Below are 18,945 nucleotides of genomic sequence, written 5' to 3'. Positions count from 1 at the left end.
AAAAACTTAAATTAAATTAAATAAAAAACCAAATACAGAAGGCAAAACCTAAAATCTCACATGCCCCATAATTCCGCATATGATCAAGCTGTTGCGCGTCAGACTGAAAAAGTGACTGTCCCACCCTAACCGGCTGATATAAAATCTCGCTAAATGCAATGCATCGTTACGCGAGCAGAGGTACTACGTGTCAGGGCTGACTCTCCGGACAGTAATTCTCCTCTCAGCCATCACGCCTCAGCTTTCATCAAAGCTCCTCCACGGACTTTCACAGAAGCTAACCACGTAGGACTAATGTTCCGGCAATCAATCCACGCGCGAGTTTAGATCACTTTCCATTATTTCTCTTTACCTAGCCTAGATTAAGACTATCAACATTTATTAGCCTGTACAATAGAGATACCGCAGAATATTCAACCAGCCCAAGGCGCGAATCCAACTCAGTGCAAATCCATTTTTTAAGGTTTTGTGTGAAACAAAACCTTATTAGAATGGTGACGGTGTCTGTCTGTCCGTCTGTCTGTCTGTCTGTCTGTCTGTCTGTCTGTCTGTCTGTCTGTCTGTCTGTCTGTCTGTCACACCCGATTTATTCGGAAACGGCTAGACCGATTGTCACGAAAATTGGTGAGAGTATGTAATCTGGTGATCCCTTTACATGCAGTAAGTGGCGCCATCTTGCGTTAAGTTTAAGGGGGGGCTCTCCGTACATGTGAATGGAGGGTGCAAATTTTTTTTTCACAGAATGTAGCCAAGTGGGGTATCAAATGAAAGGTCTCAATTAGTACTTTTCGAATCTGGTTCAATATTTGATATTAGATGAAACATAGGGGAGTAAGGGTTGAAAATATGACCCACAAAAAGTGTAACAGGTCTCGTTCTCAGAACCTATCCAACCGAAAAATCTGGAAAAAATCACAGTGGTGCATCTCTACGAAATCTAGGCCTCAAAATATATCCGGTTCCGATATCTGCACAAATAAAGTTAATAATAGTATATTTCCACATTTTAGAAATTTACCCGGCACCCCCCTTTATATTCATCCCAGAAATACAAAATTTAGCATGAGTGTAACGAAGAATATAATGCACAGTTTGGTCAAGTTTGAAGAAAATCCAACTATTATTAACAAAGTTATTGGGGGTGAAACTTTACAATTTTTTGTGAATTTCGTGCACTCTACAACCCGCATGACGTCATCATCACATATCAATTCGTCAATACCACAACGAAATGAATTCTTATGAATTGGGTCGCAGACAATTATTTTGTTTTAGTTTGTTAGTTATTTGTCAACCAGACATGTGTATATGTAGGTATATAATATATGCGTGCTAATGAACTTTGCGGCTAGTGCCTAATTCAGATAGATATAAGACGTAAATCGGAAATATGGGTACGATAAATTTAGATACGTGCATATATGTGTACAGCAGGTAATAGGCAGTTTGTTTGTTTAGGGTGAGCGTGATATCTATGGCTCTAATATGTACGTATGTCTCGTAGTTTGGAAAAATATGAAGGATTATGTTGGATTTGTAGCTATATACGGACAGAGAAATGTGCGTCTCTTACATAAGATGAACACAAAACCTTTATACCCGAAGCGCGAGCTTCCGGTATTCCGACTTGTTTTTTTGTTGACCTGTGAGTCTTTCAAAAGCGTACGTTTTATCGCCAGCCAGGTAAAGATGTCAGAATTTGCTATATAGCTTACTGTCGAAACGTAAAGTAGTTTGAAGGATTGTCCATTTATGCGTCAATTTCCCGTTTTCCTGTTAAAAATTAAACCGGATACTTTCACGTAGATAAGATTCAAACTGCTTCCTCGATGACATCACATGAAGTGTCAGCCAATCACCCTTGTGAGAATTAAATTGTTAAACCATTATAATTAAGAAATGAGCATTCCGAATTAGTTTTTTTAACGGATATGGTAATTGGGCAGGTCAAACTACTGCTTCGGCGTAAGAAGACATAGTCATTTTCTAACGCGGGAGACTATTGCGTATTTTTTGTGATTTGTGTATAACATTGAGTCATTTTTGCACCCTACTGTATGTATAACAACATATTTCAATTAGATTATGACAGACATTTTCCTTTAAGTATTAAGGCCCAACATCTAAGAAAAGCTGAAGAAGATTTCAGTTTCAAAATTAGCAGATCTTAACACCAATTTTCTACTTCTTCCTATTTGACTGCTCCATTCAAAGATATCGGGACGATACCCCGTAAGGCATTTCATTCCAGGCGAACTACAGTTCAGTGCGTAGCCTGCTGTCAAAACAAATTTTCCTGCCCACAGTTTAATGAAAGACCACATTTGGACAGTTCTAGAAAGTATTGTTCGGAGTGAAAAGTAGTCAAGTGCATAGTTTAACTCGTTGTAATTTTAACTTTATATACCTTCATTAGGCAGAATCATGTCGTCAGATTGGGATACAGTAACAGTGCTACGTAAGCGAGCTCCTAAGGCGGCAGCTTTGAAGAGCGAAGGTGCAATCAATGCGGCGCGCCGGCAGGGAATTCCAGTTGCGACCGAGCAGAAATGTAAATGATCTGTACTCATTGTTCAAGTAATATGTGTTTAATAAAATAACGCGCGTTACACCTTCCGTCTCACGGTCACACCGACTGTATTATCTTAGTTTTCGGTGAAACCATGTGAAGTCTTTTGATTACAGTTTGTTTGTTATGCAGCCATCTTCATTCCTTCAACTTTGACGACTAAAGTCACTCAGATCGATTCTGATGAAATATATTTTCACACTTTGTAAAAAGATGATTCGGTGTTGCTGAAATTGAGATGAATGTATGTTTCGTGAAAGTGGCATATGTACTGAACAAACACAATTTATTAAACAGCGCTTCCTATCAAGATACGTCCAATTGTATTAGAAGTGTTTTACAGAATCCCAGCCAAATTTCTTCACTAATTGCAAACGCTTCTCGCCTACAGTGCGGGAAGTGAACTGGCGATGTTCATAGCTTACTTGTGCATTGCAGATGTAACTAGTCAACTGATTTGCTAATATTGCTTTTGTGCGAAGTGCATCATCATACCATCTATTCGAGTTCTCCTGAGCATATTCTCATCTGGTTGCATAATGTAATGCAATCAAATGAAACGAAGTCGTTTTCATAACTTCAAAGCCTAGCATGAAGAGCTTTTTGCTTTCCGCCAACTGCATATGTATTTAATGCGTCAATAATAATTTATTAAAATCCCTGTTTTAACGCAACTATCTTAAAAACTTCCCTTAGTAAACCAGTACTGAACATGTCAGACACAAAAGAATTCTTCCATACATTTAGTATGAAAGTATTTATACTATCCAGCGGCATGCGTTCCGCATCCAGTACGTAGCGTGTCAGACACGTCATCGGTAGAAGCAACAATACTCGTCTCGTCTTGAATTTGAATGGTGGAGGAAAGTATTGCGAATATACGCCCTTCCGCGCATCGGTGCAAATAATAACAAATGAATGCATGTAAATTTAGTGTGGTTTTCACGACAAATGCAATGATCGGTCTTTCCACATATTGTAATCGTTCGTCTATTTCAAACTAATAAAAAATTCACTGCTAAAAAAAAGACATTTGTCGCAACACTACTTGCTTCGGGAAATTACAAATCAAAAAGAAGTTCCCATTGCACTATACACTTGGAATAACTTTATATTTGGGAATTCTTGAGAGATACATTCTGATATAGATTGTCCTATAACGGAACAATTGGTAAACAACTTATACACATGTCTACGCTTCTAATAGAATCGCTGTTCAGTTTCCTTACTGGGACGCACTCTAGCACGGAGAAAAATATTCCTTACAAGAATTCTACCTATACTATGCAGTATCTGTGCGGATACGGAACGCCTGCTGCTAGACAGTATGAATAATCTCTTAGTAAAAGTATGGAAGGAACTCGCAAACTATCTACTCTAACGAATTTCGGGTTGGGTTTTATTGGGTCCAAATGGCTTTATAGTTAAAGAGCCTAGCATCTTAGTGTAAGGTCAAGATTGAAATCTCATGGGGGGCAAAGGGATTTGTATCGTGCCTGGATGTAGGATACCGGCCGACTCAGCAGTAAATGAGTACCTGAATCAAATCAGAGTAATAATCACAGGCGAGCGCAATACTGACCTCCTACAGTGTACCATAGTCTCGAAGTATACTGTTACGGCCTTGAATAGAGTGCTTCAAGGTCAGATCCAATTGGTTTGTCGTACCAACGATTATTGCTATTAATTCTTTCGTTGAATTTAGTTGCATTGGTATTGGATATAGTCAATGACAATGTTTAAGAAGTAGAGTGTTGATTATTACGAAGCAGTATAAATTGTTGAAATTTCTGATCTGCTGATTTTGGCAGATGGAATATTGGCCTATCACCATGAAATCTGTTTTTCTTTTTATTGATTTTGCCTTTATTTACCTTTTATGTAGTATCGGTAGCATTTGTTTGACGAAAAATTACTCTCGTGCATTCTTCCAGAAATACGAGGAATGTAATGTTTAACTCACCTTTGTTCGGATCATTATTAGTTTCTTTTATTATCGATATGAACTCCAGTTTCTCGTTAGTAAATTGAATCCCCACGCAAATATAACCAGACGTAATTTAATTATAAATATACAAAATAAATTACTAACCGTACTGGTTTGCTAGTCAATTGTTCTGACTGTAGTAATGCTACACATAGGAAACATGTTAAAAAACTATTTTTCGACTTCTTTGGATTGAGCAAGTCACTCCATTATATTAATTTTATTTTTCAAACCCTATTATTTAGCTTTATTATTCGTGTTTCGGATCATTATCCTGCTTAAAAACTCACCTTAGAGTCGTATCATACTCAGCATACGCGAGTACATATCTAATCTAATAAATATAGACATTTTAATCCATGATGCCTTTGATCAAATATATTGGGCCAAGACCATAGTACGTGATCATATCATGATGCTAGATACTTCATTTTTAAATGTTTCGGTCGGAAATATATGTTAGGAGGACTGGGAAGTAATGCCGTTTTTGACATGTCAACTTTTGTTTAACATTTATCAACCGGTTGTGGAATCAAACAACCTTAATGCTCGTTATCACCCAAGATCATTTGTAGTAGATCTACAAAGCAAGCAAAGTCGGTGGTATCAAATGAAAGGGCTCAATTAGTACTTTTTGAAACTGGTCTCGTATTTGATACCGAGTGAAACGTGGGGGAGTGAGGGCACAAAATATGACCTTCAAAAGGTGTAACAGGTCCCGCTTTCAGACCTTATCCAACCGAAAAATCTGAAATCGCAGTGGTGTTTAAACGAAATCTAGGCCTCAAAATACATCGCGTTCCAATATCTGCACAAATAGAGTTAATAATAGTATATTTCCATATTTTAGAAATTTAGTCGGAAACCCCCTTAAGATCATGCTAGAAGTACAAATAGCATAAAGCCTAACTTTGGGAAATTTGAAGGGAATCCAACTATTATTAACGAAGTTATAGAAGGTGAAATTCGTCCATTTTATGTGAATTTCGTACATTCTAAAACGTGTATGTCGTCATCAAACATGTCAATTCGTCAATACCACACAAAACTGAGCTCATATGAATGGGGGTCTCATGGAAACATTTCGTTTTAGTTTTCTGATCATTTATATATCAATATCAATTACTCGAGGTGGACATATTTCTGTATTTATTTGCATACGCTAATGAAGCTTTGGGGTAGTGCCTAATTCACATAGATATATTTATACATTAAACTGGCGGTATTCAATATACGTACTGTATATGTACATATGAAATAGATCGGAAATATGCTTACAATTAATTTATTTATTTATTTATGTATACGTGCATATATGTGTATGTATAGTATTTGGTAATAGGCAATGTTTGTATAGGGTAAGCATAATACCTGTAATATGGACTTATATCTTGTAGTTTGAAAAAAATATGGAGCAATATATTGGGTTTTCAGCCATATATGAATGGAAAACTGTGCGCAGAAAATTCCTCACATAAGGTGAACACAAAACCTCTATATCCGAAGCACCAGCTTCCAGTATTCCGACTTGTTATCGGTTTGTTTACTAGGAATGGAAAACAGGTTCTCTATAAGAATCCTGGTTGTCTAAAGGCTAGTATATATCTCGCGAAAGCTTAGATTAGTGCTCACGATGGAACACAAACCAGGCAAACGCTTGCTGGATCAACACCAACAGCTCTACTAACAAACCCTATTTACACTTCCACGTGCTGATCGCTGGAAGTTCTCTCATAACGAAAACCGTGAACGGAAAGCAAATCTCCCACACATAAAAATAGGACAAATTGCACAGGCCGGTTCTCCAGGTTGGGGGCGTAGTGTTGAAAATCCTACGCGCAAAACTACATGTTACGAACCCACAAAATGAGCCTCGGACTTGATGAACTTTACGACAGGGCCGGCACGAAACTATATGAGCGATTTGTACGTTGTGTGGCGATGCGTGTGCTCCTGTACAGCTACAAATCCTACTGCCACCAGAGAGATTTGGACCGCGTACGACAGCCTAGTGCTCTAACCCCTGAGCTATCCGGACAGTGCCGCAAAAGAGAAAGAATTATTCCCTAAAGTCCCACTACCTCATTTCGCTTAAAGGGGCGCCATTTTGTGTTGAGTTTAATTGACGCATATACGCGAAAGGGGGTGTACATTTTTTTATCGCCGAATATAGCCATGTGGGGAATCAAATAAATTCAAATAGTATATTACCGTGTTTTTGAAATTTACCGGAAAACCCCACTTAAGTTGATCCACGAAGTCGGAAATTCGACATCAGCATAGGCGATAATATTAGCCGTAATTCCGAAAAGTTATAGAAGGCCAAATTTTCACATTTTAGGTAAATTTATGGCACCGTAAGACGTATATGACGTCATCATCATGTAAAGTGAACTAATATGAACAGCGGGGTCCACGGCGTTTTTAATGTACGTGCATAACATATATATATATATATATATAGCTTTTGTGCACGGAGTAAAATGGAAATGCGTGGAGATACGTTAGATCAATTTAGCTAATGCACATACAGATATATGTATGCATCGTCATACGGTAATAGACTATGTTTGTTTATTTATTATGGACACAGTATTTATGTCGTTGATCTCTATCTACATATGGGTATCTTGAAGTTTGGAAAAATATGACGGAATATTTTGTGTTGTTAGCTATATATGAATGCAAAATCGTGCATAGAGTTTCTCAGATAAGATGAACACAACACCTTTTTACCCGAAGCCCCCAGTTTCCGGTATCCCGACTTGTTTTTCATTACAAACAAACAAAAATCCTAAAAAAAATTCATGGTGAAACAATCAGTGTCACATAGGGAAACATCTAAAGCCCAAAATATCTAGCCACTCGCTCAAGTAGGACAAAACGAGCAGCTTTTTGAAACAAGTGGTAGGATTTTCTTTAATTCAAGTAATTCGCCGAAATATGCATGTTTGCACAAAGAATAAAGCCTTTTGTAAAGTAAAAAGGAGAAGATTCAGATTTTTAATTTTAAATATTTTCAGTTTATTCCAACGCTTAGTATAGGTTTAATTAATAGGATTTTATTCACTAAATTACCAAAAATAAACTGAACGATTACAAATTCCTTGCATTACAATAGAAAAATAGGTAAAAGGTAACGGAGAGCCGGCACTAGTGCTAAGTGACATTTCATTGACAGGAAGTAAATTCCACAAAATTCTGGTTTAGTCAGTTGTTGCAATTTATAATGTTGTTGCCGCCTTATTTCCAGTAACGAGGAATTTTCCTACTCTTGCAGCTGTTATATTGTGACAAGTGTCGGATTAATGCTTATCGCATCCACTAGGCGGGCCCTCATGTGGTGGGAACCGGTACCAGACTTAATACTAAGTACGAGATTCCAGTATAGGAATGACAAACATCTCGGCATAAGAGGAGGTTTTCTATGAGCAAGTCAACACAGTCAAGGAAAGGTTTCCTAAGTGAGATTACAATCGTCATGAGCGATCTGAATGCGAAGGCCGGCTCTAATAGCATCTTACTCGAACATATTATGGTGGAACACCGTTCGATTATTGCACCCGTCTCGAGTGCAACAATATGCTCTTATATGGGAGCAGCACATGGAATCTGGCCAACACTGTTTATCAAAAGCTAGGGTTTTTAGCGTGCAAAAATACACTTTTTTACGAGTTTTTTTAAAATTTACATTTTCATTTTGTACATTATTAAGTATGATTTTAAGAATATTCTGTAAAATTTCGATGCAAAAATATTGACAAAGAAGACAGTAACAGAGCTTTTCCCAGCGCCTTGGGAAAAGACGATTTTCCGCGTTCACTGTATCTCAGCTGAAAATTATTTGAAAGAAAAAACCATTTGACTTTAGTCAAAGTATTAGTAAATCCTCCCCCCAACCGTCTTAGATTTTCTTTCATTTTAAAATTTTTGGCGCTCATTTAATTTATTTTTCACGAAAAATTCCGCCAATTTGTAAGTAAAAAACCACTAAAATAAAAAAAAAATAAAGAATATATGTACCAAATTTGAAATGAATCGGCCAAGTAGTTTTAAAATGGACTTCGAGAAAGTGGTTTTGAGAAAAACGCGTTTAAAGTTTTATAGGCTTAGATCTACAATTTGGAGGAGCGGAGACTAACTGCTCGATAACTTTGAGAATTTAGCGCGGATCGACTTGAAATCTTGAGATTATATGCTTGAAATGTTTATCTACAAGAAAAACGAATTTTTCTAAATTTCAGATTCGTCCAACATATTTTTTTGTCACAGTTCTGTTCAATGTGCTATTAGTTAATTAATCACAGGGCTCGGTTTTTTTCACATACATTGCAGTAGTTCTGCACCGTTGTTCATGACACTAAGCGACTGCTAGGCAACCTTGACTCTCCACTATTTTTATTGGAAACTTAGCAATTTGAAAAGTTCATCATCAAAACCGAGGAAAAATGTCTCCATTGATATGCCAATATTATCAGCTATTTCTCTTATTGTAATTGGGCGACCATCTCTTCAATTTTTTCACATTAATTATTGCTATGTAGGGGGATGCTCGTTCTGTTTATAATACGATTAGATGTACTTCGCGAAGGGAGTGAACAGGTTCTAGCGGGCATACCTGTTATTCAATGAGTGAGTTTCAAATTTTCACCAATTGATTTTGGAAAGTTTGTTAAAATCTAAGCAAATTTTTTGTTTGATATAATTGGAGTTCGGGGTATGTAGATGTATGCTCGCTTGAAATACCCAAGAGGTACGAAACATCCATTGATAAAGTTACCGTTTCTTTGATTCAATATTTAATCGAAAATTCTCAAACTTATTCGGTCTCCATTTTTTCACCTTGAAGGTAAGGTGCGTTTGCCATTTATTAGAATAAAAGACGGAAAAAGGCAGCCTGAGAGAACCAACAGGTCTGTGAAGTGGAAAAATATAGGGAGGAATAGAATGGACATTTCGAAGCGATGAATTGAATATTTTGATGAACTGCTCAACAACTAGAATATCGGCGAGTTAGAGGTCCCGCCAAGTGAAGACGACGGACAGTCATAAGTCGCCTGGAGCCGATGGAATTACAACTGGTTAAATAGGGGAGCGATCAACTACACCAAACGATTCATCACCTTATACTCGGGATGTGGGACAGCGAATCAATGCCTTACTATTGGCAATGATGCATTATCCGCCCCATACATAAAAAGAGGGATATCACGTAGTGTAGCAATTATAGGGATATCACGTTGATGACTATCATCTATAAGATATTCCCCGCTATCTTACTAGGTCCGATAGCCCCATACGCCCAGAGCATCAAAGAGGCTTCACTCTAAGCAAATCAGCAAAAGATCAGATTTTTTCTCTCTGCGGAAAGTGATAGAAAAACTGTTGGAATATAGCCATCAGTTACACCATCTTTTTAAGGCTGCCTATGATAGCATAGCCAGGGTAAAACTATACACGGCAATGAGAGAAGTCGGTATCCCGAAATTGATAAGACTGACTAGGCTAACGCTGAACAATATACGAGAAGCAGGATCACTCTCGAGACCATTCGACATCAACAACAGTCTAAAGCAAGGAGATGCTGTATCGTGCATCATTTTTAGCCTGGCCCTTGGAAAAGTGATCCGTGATGCTGAGGAAAATGCGAGAAGCACCATCTTCTCTAGGTCCATGCTGACGATATCGACATCATGGGAAGAACAACCCGATACGTACAAACGGCCTTAATCCGAGCAGGCGGTGCGAGATCTTGAGCTGCACATCAGTGAAGGCAAGACGAAATATATGGTAGCAACGTCAGCACCAGAAAAGCAACAACATCAAATCGCACTGGTCAAACGAGAATAATGAAGATGGGAGACTGTAATTTTGAAACCGTTGATAACTTCACATCAATCACAACCGATAACAGTTACAACGATGAAATCCCCGCGCGGTTGTTGGCAGCTTACAGAGCCTATTTCAACTTACAAAAATTGTTCCGCTCGAGACGCCTCACCATATGGTCAAAGCTTTTACTATACAAGGCAATGACCTTGCCACTCCTCATGTATTCCTCGGAGACTTGGGTTCTTAATAAGAAAAGTTTGTAGAGAGAAGAATCCTCCGAAGAATTTTTGGCCCCCTACATGAAGATGGACGATTCCGTAGCCTACATAACGACGCAAATAAAATCCGGTTCAATAGGTTGCGGTAGTCGTGTCACTTAATCCGTGTGGATGAGGATGATGCAGTCCGGAAAGTTTATAAGAGCAATATCTATGGTAGGAAAAGAAGACGGGGGACCTGGGATGGTAACAAGTTTTAGGGATGTGGAATTGGTGGGCCTTGACGCAAAACCGGGATGTCTGAAATTCTTTATTAATGCAAGTCTAGCCTGCATACTGATTGTTGCGCCGTTGATGGTGATGAAGAATAGCAAATAGGATACAAAAGAAATACTGTTGGATGCAAAACGCCCTGCGATACACCATCTGGATTTTTTTTTTTCAATTCAGGGTATGTTCCTTGGAATTTCACGTTCTTCTTCTTATCTTCACCCTTTGTCTCGTTCACAAGCGAGGTCGGCTCGTCGTGATCGGTTTCGCTATTTGGCTCTATCGAATGCCTGACAAATATTGTGTTCATTCTGAATAAACAAACATTGTCTATTGCCGTATTGATAAATTGATCTAATGCATTTTCAGGCATTTCCACTTTACTCCGGGCACAAAAGCACGTACCTAAATTAAAAACCGCTGGTAACCAGGTACACAGATGTCTATTCTTTGGTTAAAATTCGCAAGCTTTATTACACATACAGACACATGTCTGCCTCGAGTAAATGACACTTATGTACAAACAACTAAAAAAGCCAAAAAAAGAAAGATTAAAACGTCCTAATGGGCCCATCGTTTACATAAGTTCACTTTATATAAGAATGATGTCATAGACGTCTTAAGGTGTAATAAATTTACCTGAAATGCGAAAATGTGATCTTATATAACTTTTTTAATAATAGTTGAATTGCCATCAGACTTTTCAGAATCATGTCCTATATCATCGCGTTGCGCCGATGCCAAATTTTGTATGGCAGGGATACACTTAAGGGGGTAAATCCTGAGGTAAATTCCTAAAACATGGCAATATACTATTATTATCTTTATTTGTGCGCTTCGGGTATAAAGGTTTTGTGTTCATTTTATATGAGGACCTCCTTGTACACGGCTTTCCATTCGTACATAGTTAAAAATTCAAAATATTCCTTCATAAATTGTTAAAATCCAGATATACCACCACACCATACAGTATGGTACAAAAGTGGACCAAAAATTTAGAAAAATAATGTTAAACAAGTCGGGAAACCGGAAGTGTGACGCTTCAGGTATAAAAGGTTTTGTGTTTTCCTATGTGAGGAGCATAACGCAGTTCTCCATTGGCCGACAGCATTGAGTTAAGATATTTAAATCACTTAGTTTTGTCAGCGGCGGTGACCTGCCCAGAACTAAGCGATTTAAATATCTCGGGTTAATGCTATCAGCCAACGGGAACTGCTTAATGAAATTGCTTCACGCATTAACGTGATCTGAATGACGTAGCATTCCACAACCGGTGTTCGTTGTGATCGACGTATCAGCGAACGTCTCAAATCTAAAATTTACCCCAATGTCGTCCGCCTGCCGCTATCTATACTTCTGATTGTTGGCGTACTATAAAAGACAATGAACGGCGTTTAGCGGTAATGGGGACTGTTCCATTGGACTAGTGCCGTGACACGTTTTGATCACATCCAAAATGAGGACATCAATTATTTTCGCTAATTATGATGTCCTTGAATGAATGAGGCTTTGTCAGTAAATTTCTAAAAATTGGAAATATACTATTAGTAAATTTATTTGAGCAGATATCGGAATGGGACATATTTTGAGGTCTAGATTTCATGTAAGTGCACTTTTCGGATTTTTGGGTTAGGAAGTTTCCGAAAATGAGTACTGTCTCAGTTTAAGTCCGTACATTTTGACTCCTTAGTCACGCACTTTGCAATTCACGCCAAAATTAATGTCAGTTTCGGAAAGTACAAATCCATCTCATTTAATACCGTACACGACTAAAATTGAAATTTTTTTTAATCCCTTTTGCATATATGGGGAGCCCCCTTTAAACTCCAAATAAATTTATGTCACTCGCTGTATGCGTGCGATTTCATAGTTCCCATCTGTCCACAAAATTTCGGATCGGTGTAGCCATTTTGGAGAAAAGTGCGTGTGACAGACAGACAGTGGATTGATTTAATAAGGTTTTGTTTTACACAAAACCTTAAAAAACACTTTCTGTATTAAATTGGTAAATAGTTTATATTTTCAAATAAGAAAGCCTGACATTACATAAGATAAAATAAAAAGCAATATTTTCAGTCTGGTTCTTCATAAAAGTTAATAAGTCTTATTAAGAGATTTGGTGCAGTTTGGCACCAACCTTTGGTGATTAGAAAATTTAGTACTTAGTGTTTCTTTCAAGTATGTTAGCCTATTTGGCACTGAATTATGGAGTTTGGCAACATGTTCTGGCGATATCGATTATCACATATCCAGTATGCAGTCTCACAGTTCATTAATTCCCTTCGTTGGGATTCTCTCTCAATTCTCTAAAACGCGAAGTTTACAGGATGCAGTCAGCCGCGCCACCATGGTCCACTGTTTCCTCAACTGCCAGTCGATGAGCTTCTCGAGTGGCCTGGCCTTACCATCTGATTGGAAAGAATATATCTTGGTTTCATAAGAATTAATTATCTTTAAATAATCGTATTGGTAAAGGTTGAATTTTCCGACCTATCGGCAGAAAGGGTGAAGTGTTTATGTGGGGGGGGAGGAGGTTACCCCTTAAGAAACGATGGCTTTTTTAAGTGTTGTTTTTAGGTAATATCATGATTAATTTTGAATTTTCAATCCAAATCCCAGAGGATGGGAAAAGTGCGTGGGAAAAAGGGAAAGACCTCCCTCTCTAACTCCGTTTGAAAAATCGCGGCGAAAATCCTTTTCAAAAAATGTATGGTACCACAAAATAGAGCTATTTTGATATCTACGGTAGAAATTTATCTTTCTCTTTAATATTCTTAAAAGAAAGCATATTCTTTTTTTCAATTACATGGTTCAAACCGATTTTTTCGTTTACTGTCTATCGGCTAAATGTGATTTCGAATACACCTTATGCTTTCTCAAGGCTTTCCATAGGTCGGATATTGAGTTAACGGGTTGATGGGTGACAGCTTTTTTGGGGCTGATTTTGTTTGCTCTTCGACCCTTGTTTTTGTGAGCTTTAATTTATTTGAGGTACTTTCCGCGTTTTTAGTGTCCTTTCAAAAGTTTTTTTTTTCATCAAATATAGTCATGTGGGGTATCAAATTAGAAGTCTCGGTTAGTACTTGCCGGTATTAGTTTTTGACATTTGTTGGAAAGGTGGGGAGTGCGGGGGGTTGAAAGTGATCATTCCTTTAAGGGGCCATTCCCAGAAACTACCCAACCGAATCTGAAAAAAATCAGGAGGCTGCCACTATACGCTACCTGGACTCCGAAAAACCTTCCATACTGATATGTGTACAAATAAAGTTAATAATAGTATATTACTATAATTTTTAATAATTGGCTACAAAACCCCCCTTAAGTTCATGCTAGCACCATGAAATTTCGCAACAATATAGGGTATAACATAGAGCATGATCTTACCAAGTTTGGTGCATCGCACTATTACTAACAAAGTTATAATACGTTAAAGTTGCCGCTTCTTGCAAATTCAAGACCATGAATGTCAATATCATCCGAAAGTGGATATTCTCACATAATACAATATATGCATATATTACGTGCAACGTACTAAGAAATACACAAAACCTTTCGTACCTGAAGCGTCCAGATTCCGGTTTCCCGACTTGTTGGTTCGTAATATTCATTGGGCCAAGTTTGCACCATACTGTATGTACATATCACATATCAAAGTCATAAATATTGTGTTAATATTTGGCCTCGCCCGGCTTAGACCTGAATTTTACAAGGTGATTTTGCAGTCATTTCAATTTATATACAATTATATTTCATACACAATTCCCAAAGTTATGCCTTATGTTATCCCTTATATCAACGCGATTTTGTACTTTTAGGACGAAACTAAGGGGGGTTTTCGGGAAAATTTCCAAAAAGGGGGTAATATGCAACTATTAACTTTGTTTGAGCAGATATGGGAATGGGATGTATTTCGAGGCCTAGGCTTCGTATAGGTGCTTGAATTTGAATCGAATTTTTTCAGATTTTTCCACTGGGTAGGTTCTGAAAATGATTCCTGTTTCACTTTTTGGGGCACACATTTTGATTCCTCATTCCCTATGTTTCACCCAACATCAGAAATAAATCAATACTTATCTTTCATTTGATACCCTACATGACCATATTTTGTGAAAAAAATGTACACCCCCTTTAACATGTAATAAACAAGTCGGAATACCGGAAGCTCGCGCTTCGGGTATAAAGGTTTTGTGTTCATCTTATGTGAGAAACTTCAACGCACATTTTTCTGTCCGTATATAGCTACAAATCCACCATATTCTTTCATATTTTTCCAAACTACGAGACATACGTACATATTACAGCCATAGATGTCACGCTCACCCTAAACAAACAAACTGTCTATTACCGAATACTGTACACATATATGCACGTATATAAATTGATCGTACCCATATTTCCGATTTACTTCTTATATCTATTTGAATTAGGCACTACCCGCAAAGTTCATTAGCACGCATATATTATATACCTACATACACACATGTCTGGCTGACAAACAACTAAAACAATAATTCTCTGCGGCCCAATTCATAAGAACTCATTTCGTTGTGGTATTGAGGAATTGATATGTGATGATGACGTCATGCAGGTTGTAGAGTGCACGAAATTCACAAAAAATTGTAAAGTTTCACCCCCTATAACTTTGTTAATAATAGTTGGATTTTCTTCAAACTTGACCAAACTGTGCACTATGTTCTTCATTACACGCATGCCAAATTTTGTACTTCTGGGATGAACATAAGGGGGGTGTCGGTTAAATTTCTAAAATGTGGAAATATACTATTATTAACTTTATGTGTGCAGATATCGGAACCGGATATATTTTGAGGCCTAGATTTCGTAGAGATGCACCACTGTGATTTTTTTCAGATTTTTCGGTTGGATAGGTTCTGAGAACGAGACCTGTTACACTTTTTGTGGGTCATATTTTGAACCCTCACTCCCCTATGTTTCATCTAATATCAAATATTGAACCAGATTCGAAAAGTACTAATTGAGACCTTTCATTTGATACCCTACATAGCTACATTCTGTGAAAAAAAAATTTGCACCCTCCATTCACATGTATGGGGAGCCCCCCCTTAAACTTAACACAAGATGGCGCCACTTACTGCATGTAAAGGGATCACCAGATTACATACTCTCACCAATTTTCGTGACAATCGGTCTAGCCGTTTCCGAATAAATCGGGTGTGACAGACAGACAGACAGACAGACACCGTCTCGATTCTAATAAGGTTTTGTTTCACACAAAACCTTAAAAACGAATTTACAAATCATTTTATAACTAGGGATGATAACTTACCATAATTTTAAACTGAAACAAGAACGTTTACAGTAGATTGGAGCTGTTTGCCTACAAAACAGATGAAGTCAGAACTATTGGCAAAAAGATTATCAGTTTTTTCGTGATGCTTTCAAAACTTGTCAACCAACCATCTTTCTTTTCGAGTGGGCCCTGCAATCATATGGGTCTACAGTGTACACTTTCCATACATTATTGTTTAGAACCTAATAATTTCAGGTGACGATTTTGCCTTTCTTTTTTCTTAGAAGCTCTTCTTGTTTTCAAGATCTCATCAGTTTCTCTAGCCAGTTCTCTACTTATATAGTACCCGATTGCCTCATTTACACTAGCTATTAGACTTCGTTGGGAGTTAACTAGTCTGAGATGTTCTCTTCAAGGATTTCGTTTTCCTACTAATGTTCTCTAATTTGGGAACTAAACTGTAACGCGACTTCCTTTGGGTGGTAGACGTATACTCCAAAATATGATTTGATTTCTACAAAGTCCTGACCTGTATTCGACAGAATTTTTATGTTAAAAATTGAATGAGAATGTATTGATAGTTTGATGGTACACTTTTACTCAAAAAAGAAATGCATTCATTTCTATGGAAGCTAGTGAAAATAAATCAAACAGGAATAAAATTTGTGTATTCGCAAACAATAAAAATATTTAGTCCTGGACGATGGTAGATATTTTAATTGTGAATGGCACCACTCGTTTGAGGAAAATTGTTCCATGGAGTAGCTATCCTATCTTTCACCGTTGCAGATTAGAATGTATTTCGTGAATAGTGTAGTGTAGTAGTCAAAAGCTTGACTTTGCCAATAAAACCAAAATTTTCCACTCCCCCAATTATTTAATCCCAGATTTGAGACCATTTTCTGAAACTACATAAGGTTTCATATAAACTTTTCCATTTGCAAAGGTCATCGTCAATGCGAAGATATAACTGATTAAACTTGATAAAAAAATATCAAACTCAAATATATCCCATTATGTTAGCTTTCGAATGACATTGAAAAACAATGGTTTTAATCATTGGAAATTTCCGAATACTACACATTAAAGAGAGAGAGAAAATGTGTGTGCCAGTCCAGACGGCATTCCGTTTCTTATAGAATGCCTCCTCGCTCTATGCCCCGGGAGTTTCGGTTCAGTAGTACTTTAAACTGTTCCTTACATTGAGCCGGAATCTGGTAGTCATATTCTGTTTGGAATTTGTTCCGCCGCCGCGATTACATTCCTAGCGGATGTCATTAACAGTAATTCAGCACTCGCTTGCCAGATTGCAACAGTATAGTTGCTATTTAAGGAGGGAATGTGTTCTGGAGTCCCATTTTATTTCGTTTGACACTACCGTGTTTTCATAGTGTTGCTGGAATTCTTTGCTAAAAAGCGCTATCCTTCGCTGGCACAAAAACTAGAGCTTACATTTACATCTTCTTTATCTCTACAAAATATGGATATAATCGGTTGAGCAAAAATTTAAATTTAAGTTGTAGATTACCGTTCAGATCAAGTGGTTATATACCTTGGCAATCATTTTAATATGTTATATTATTTTTCCGACTTTAGTTGGCGCTGGTACAAACAAACAACACGTTGCCACGAAAAACACCGCTAAGCTCGACCGAGAGACTGAAGAATTAAAACACAGTAAAATTCCATTAGATGTGGGCAGATTGATTCAGCAAGGACGACAAGCAAAGGGCCTGAGTCAAAAAGATCTGGCTACCGTAAGCGTTTAATTATGTAGAATCGAAAAGTATTGCTTACTTTACTACTTTTTACAGAAAATATGTGAAAAACAACAGGTTGTGAACGACTATGAAGCTGGACGAGGGATTCCAAATAATTTGATTCTCGGAAAAATAGAGAGGGTGATTGGAGTCAAATTACGAGGAAAAGATCGTGGCACCGCAGTAGCGCCTCCTGGTGCGAAAAAGTAAAATATCAGGAGGCAGAAATTGTGATTTAATAATTTAAAAAAAAAAAACAAATTTTTGATGAGTAGATGTGTTCTTCCCAAGTTGATGATTTTGACTTTTGCGTTAAGTTCACTAAATTTCCAACAAGATGCAAGTTTAAAACTGAACCGACAACTTAAACGATGTAGTAGTTTGTCATCAATCTAATGAAAATTGCATTTGATTTTTTCATATTGTTCAATAAATATATTTGTTTATCAGAAGCATTTTTAGATGCAGTTTAAAGATTACTGGCAGACAAATTTTAATGATATAAATTTAATGATATTAGTGTTTGTCTATGGTGGTCTTCAGAAAATCACATTGATAATCATATCCATAAGATGAACAGGAGTGGACAGAGCCATCAGCTGAAATATTTAGGTATTCAATACACCCTATATAAAAGCGAAAACGGATCTAGCGGCCGCTCTCCTTTCGTTGCATGTTGTGGTCGCGAGGGCTCAAGGAGGCAAAAAGCCTCGGTCCTCCCTATTCAATACGAATGTTCTCACTATTACCCAAAAGTGCCAGGCTTTCATCAACTCATGTTGGCAATATACTGTAGAAATTTTAGATCGAAATTCAAGATATTTACCAAGGTATAGCAAATATAAGAGCATGCGCCTTATTAACGGTACCTACAAAACGAAAACATTAAACGAGTTTTTTTCGAAACCACATTGTTTCAATTGGTGGGAAGCATAACTATAATTCTGTTGAACCAGTCTGGCCGTAATTTTTACACATTATTTGTTCTACACATCAGTGTTTTTGCCCGAGCCTCGATTATATTTTTTATTCTTAATTTT

General features: G+C 37.4%; 1 protein-coding gene across 2 annotated transcripts; it reads left to right on the top strand.

The window, feature by feature from the left end:
• The first annotated feature begins 2,223 nt into the window (after positions 1–2,223).
• On the top strand, positions 2,224–18,357 carry LOC119648345 (endothelial differentiation-related factor 1 homolog). 2 transcript variants are annotated; one of them, XM_038050041.1, is made up of 4 exons: positions 2,224–2,360; positions 2,417–2,551; positions 17,742–17,902; positions 17,960–18,357. In XM_038050041.1, exons 2-4 carry the CDS (start codon positions 2,425–2,427, stop codon positions 18,113–18,115), a joined length of 444 nt encoding a protein of 147 aa, XP_037905969.1. In that variant the 5' UTR covers positions 2,224–2,360; positions 2,417–2,424; the 3' UTR covers positions 18,116–18,357. The 2 variants fall into 2 exon arrangements, with proteins under 2 accessions (XP_037905969.1, XP_037905968.1); XM_038050040.1 differs by having other exon boundaries at positions 2,250–2,341.
• Positions 18,358–18,945: the final 588 nt, after the last annotated feature.

The sequence above is a fragment of the Hermetia illucens genome, chromosome 2 (genome assembly GCF_905115235.1).
Source record: "Hermetia illucens chromosome 2, iHerIll2.2.curated.20191125, whole genome shotgun sequence".
Classification (NCBI taxonomy): domain Eukaryota; kingdom Metazoa; phylum Arthropoda; class Insecta; order Diptera; family Stratiomyidae; genus Hermetia; species Hermetia illucens.
The sequence above is the reverse complement of the archived record's forward strand: the minus strand, read 5'-3'. Positions and strand labels throughout refer to the sequence as shown.

What these genes read in the sequence shown, in the direction of transcription:
- LOC119648345 (XM_038050040.1), top strand. Translation starts at nt 2,311, where the DNA reads ATGAAAGACCACATTTGGACAGTTCTAGAAA. An exon ending in CATTTGGACAGTTCTAGAAA is followed by an intron (nt 2,342 to 2,416) that starts GTATTGTTCGGA and finishes TACCTTCATTAG; the next exon opens with GCAGAATCATGTCGTCAGAT. An exon ending in GTCAAAAAGATCTGGCTACC is followed by an intron (nt 17,903 to 17,959) that starts GTAAGCGTTTAA and finishes TACTTTTTACAG; the next exon opens with AAAATATGTGAAAAACAACA.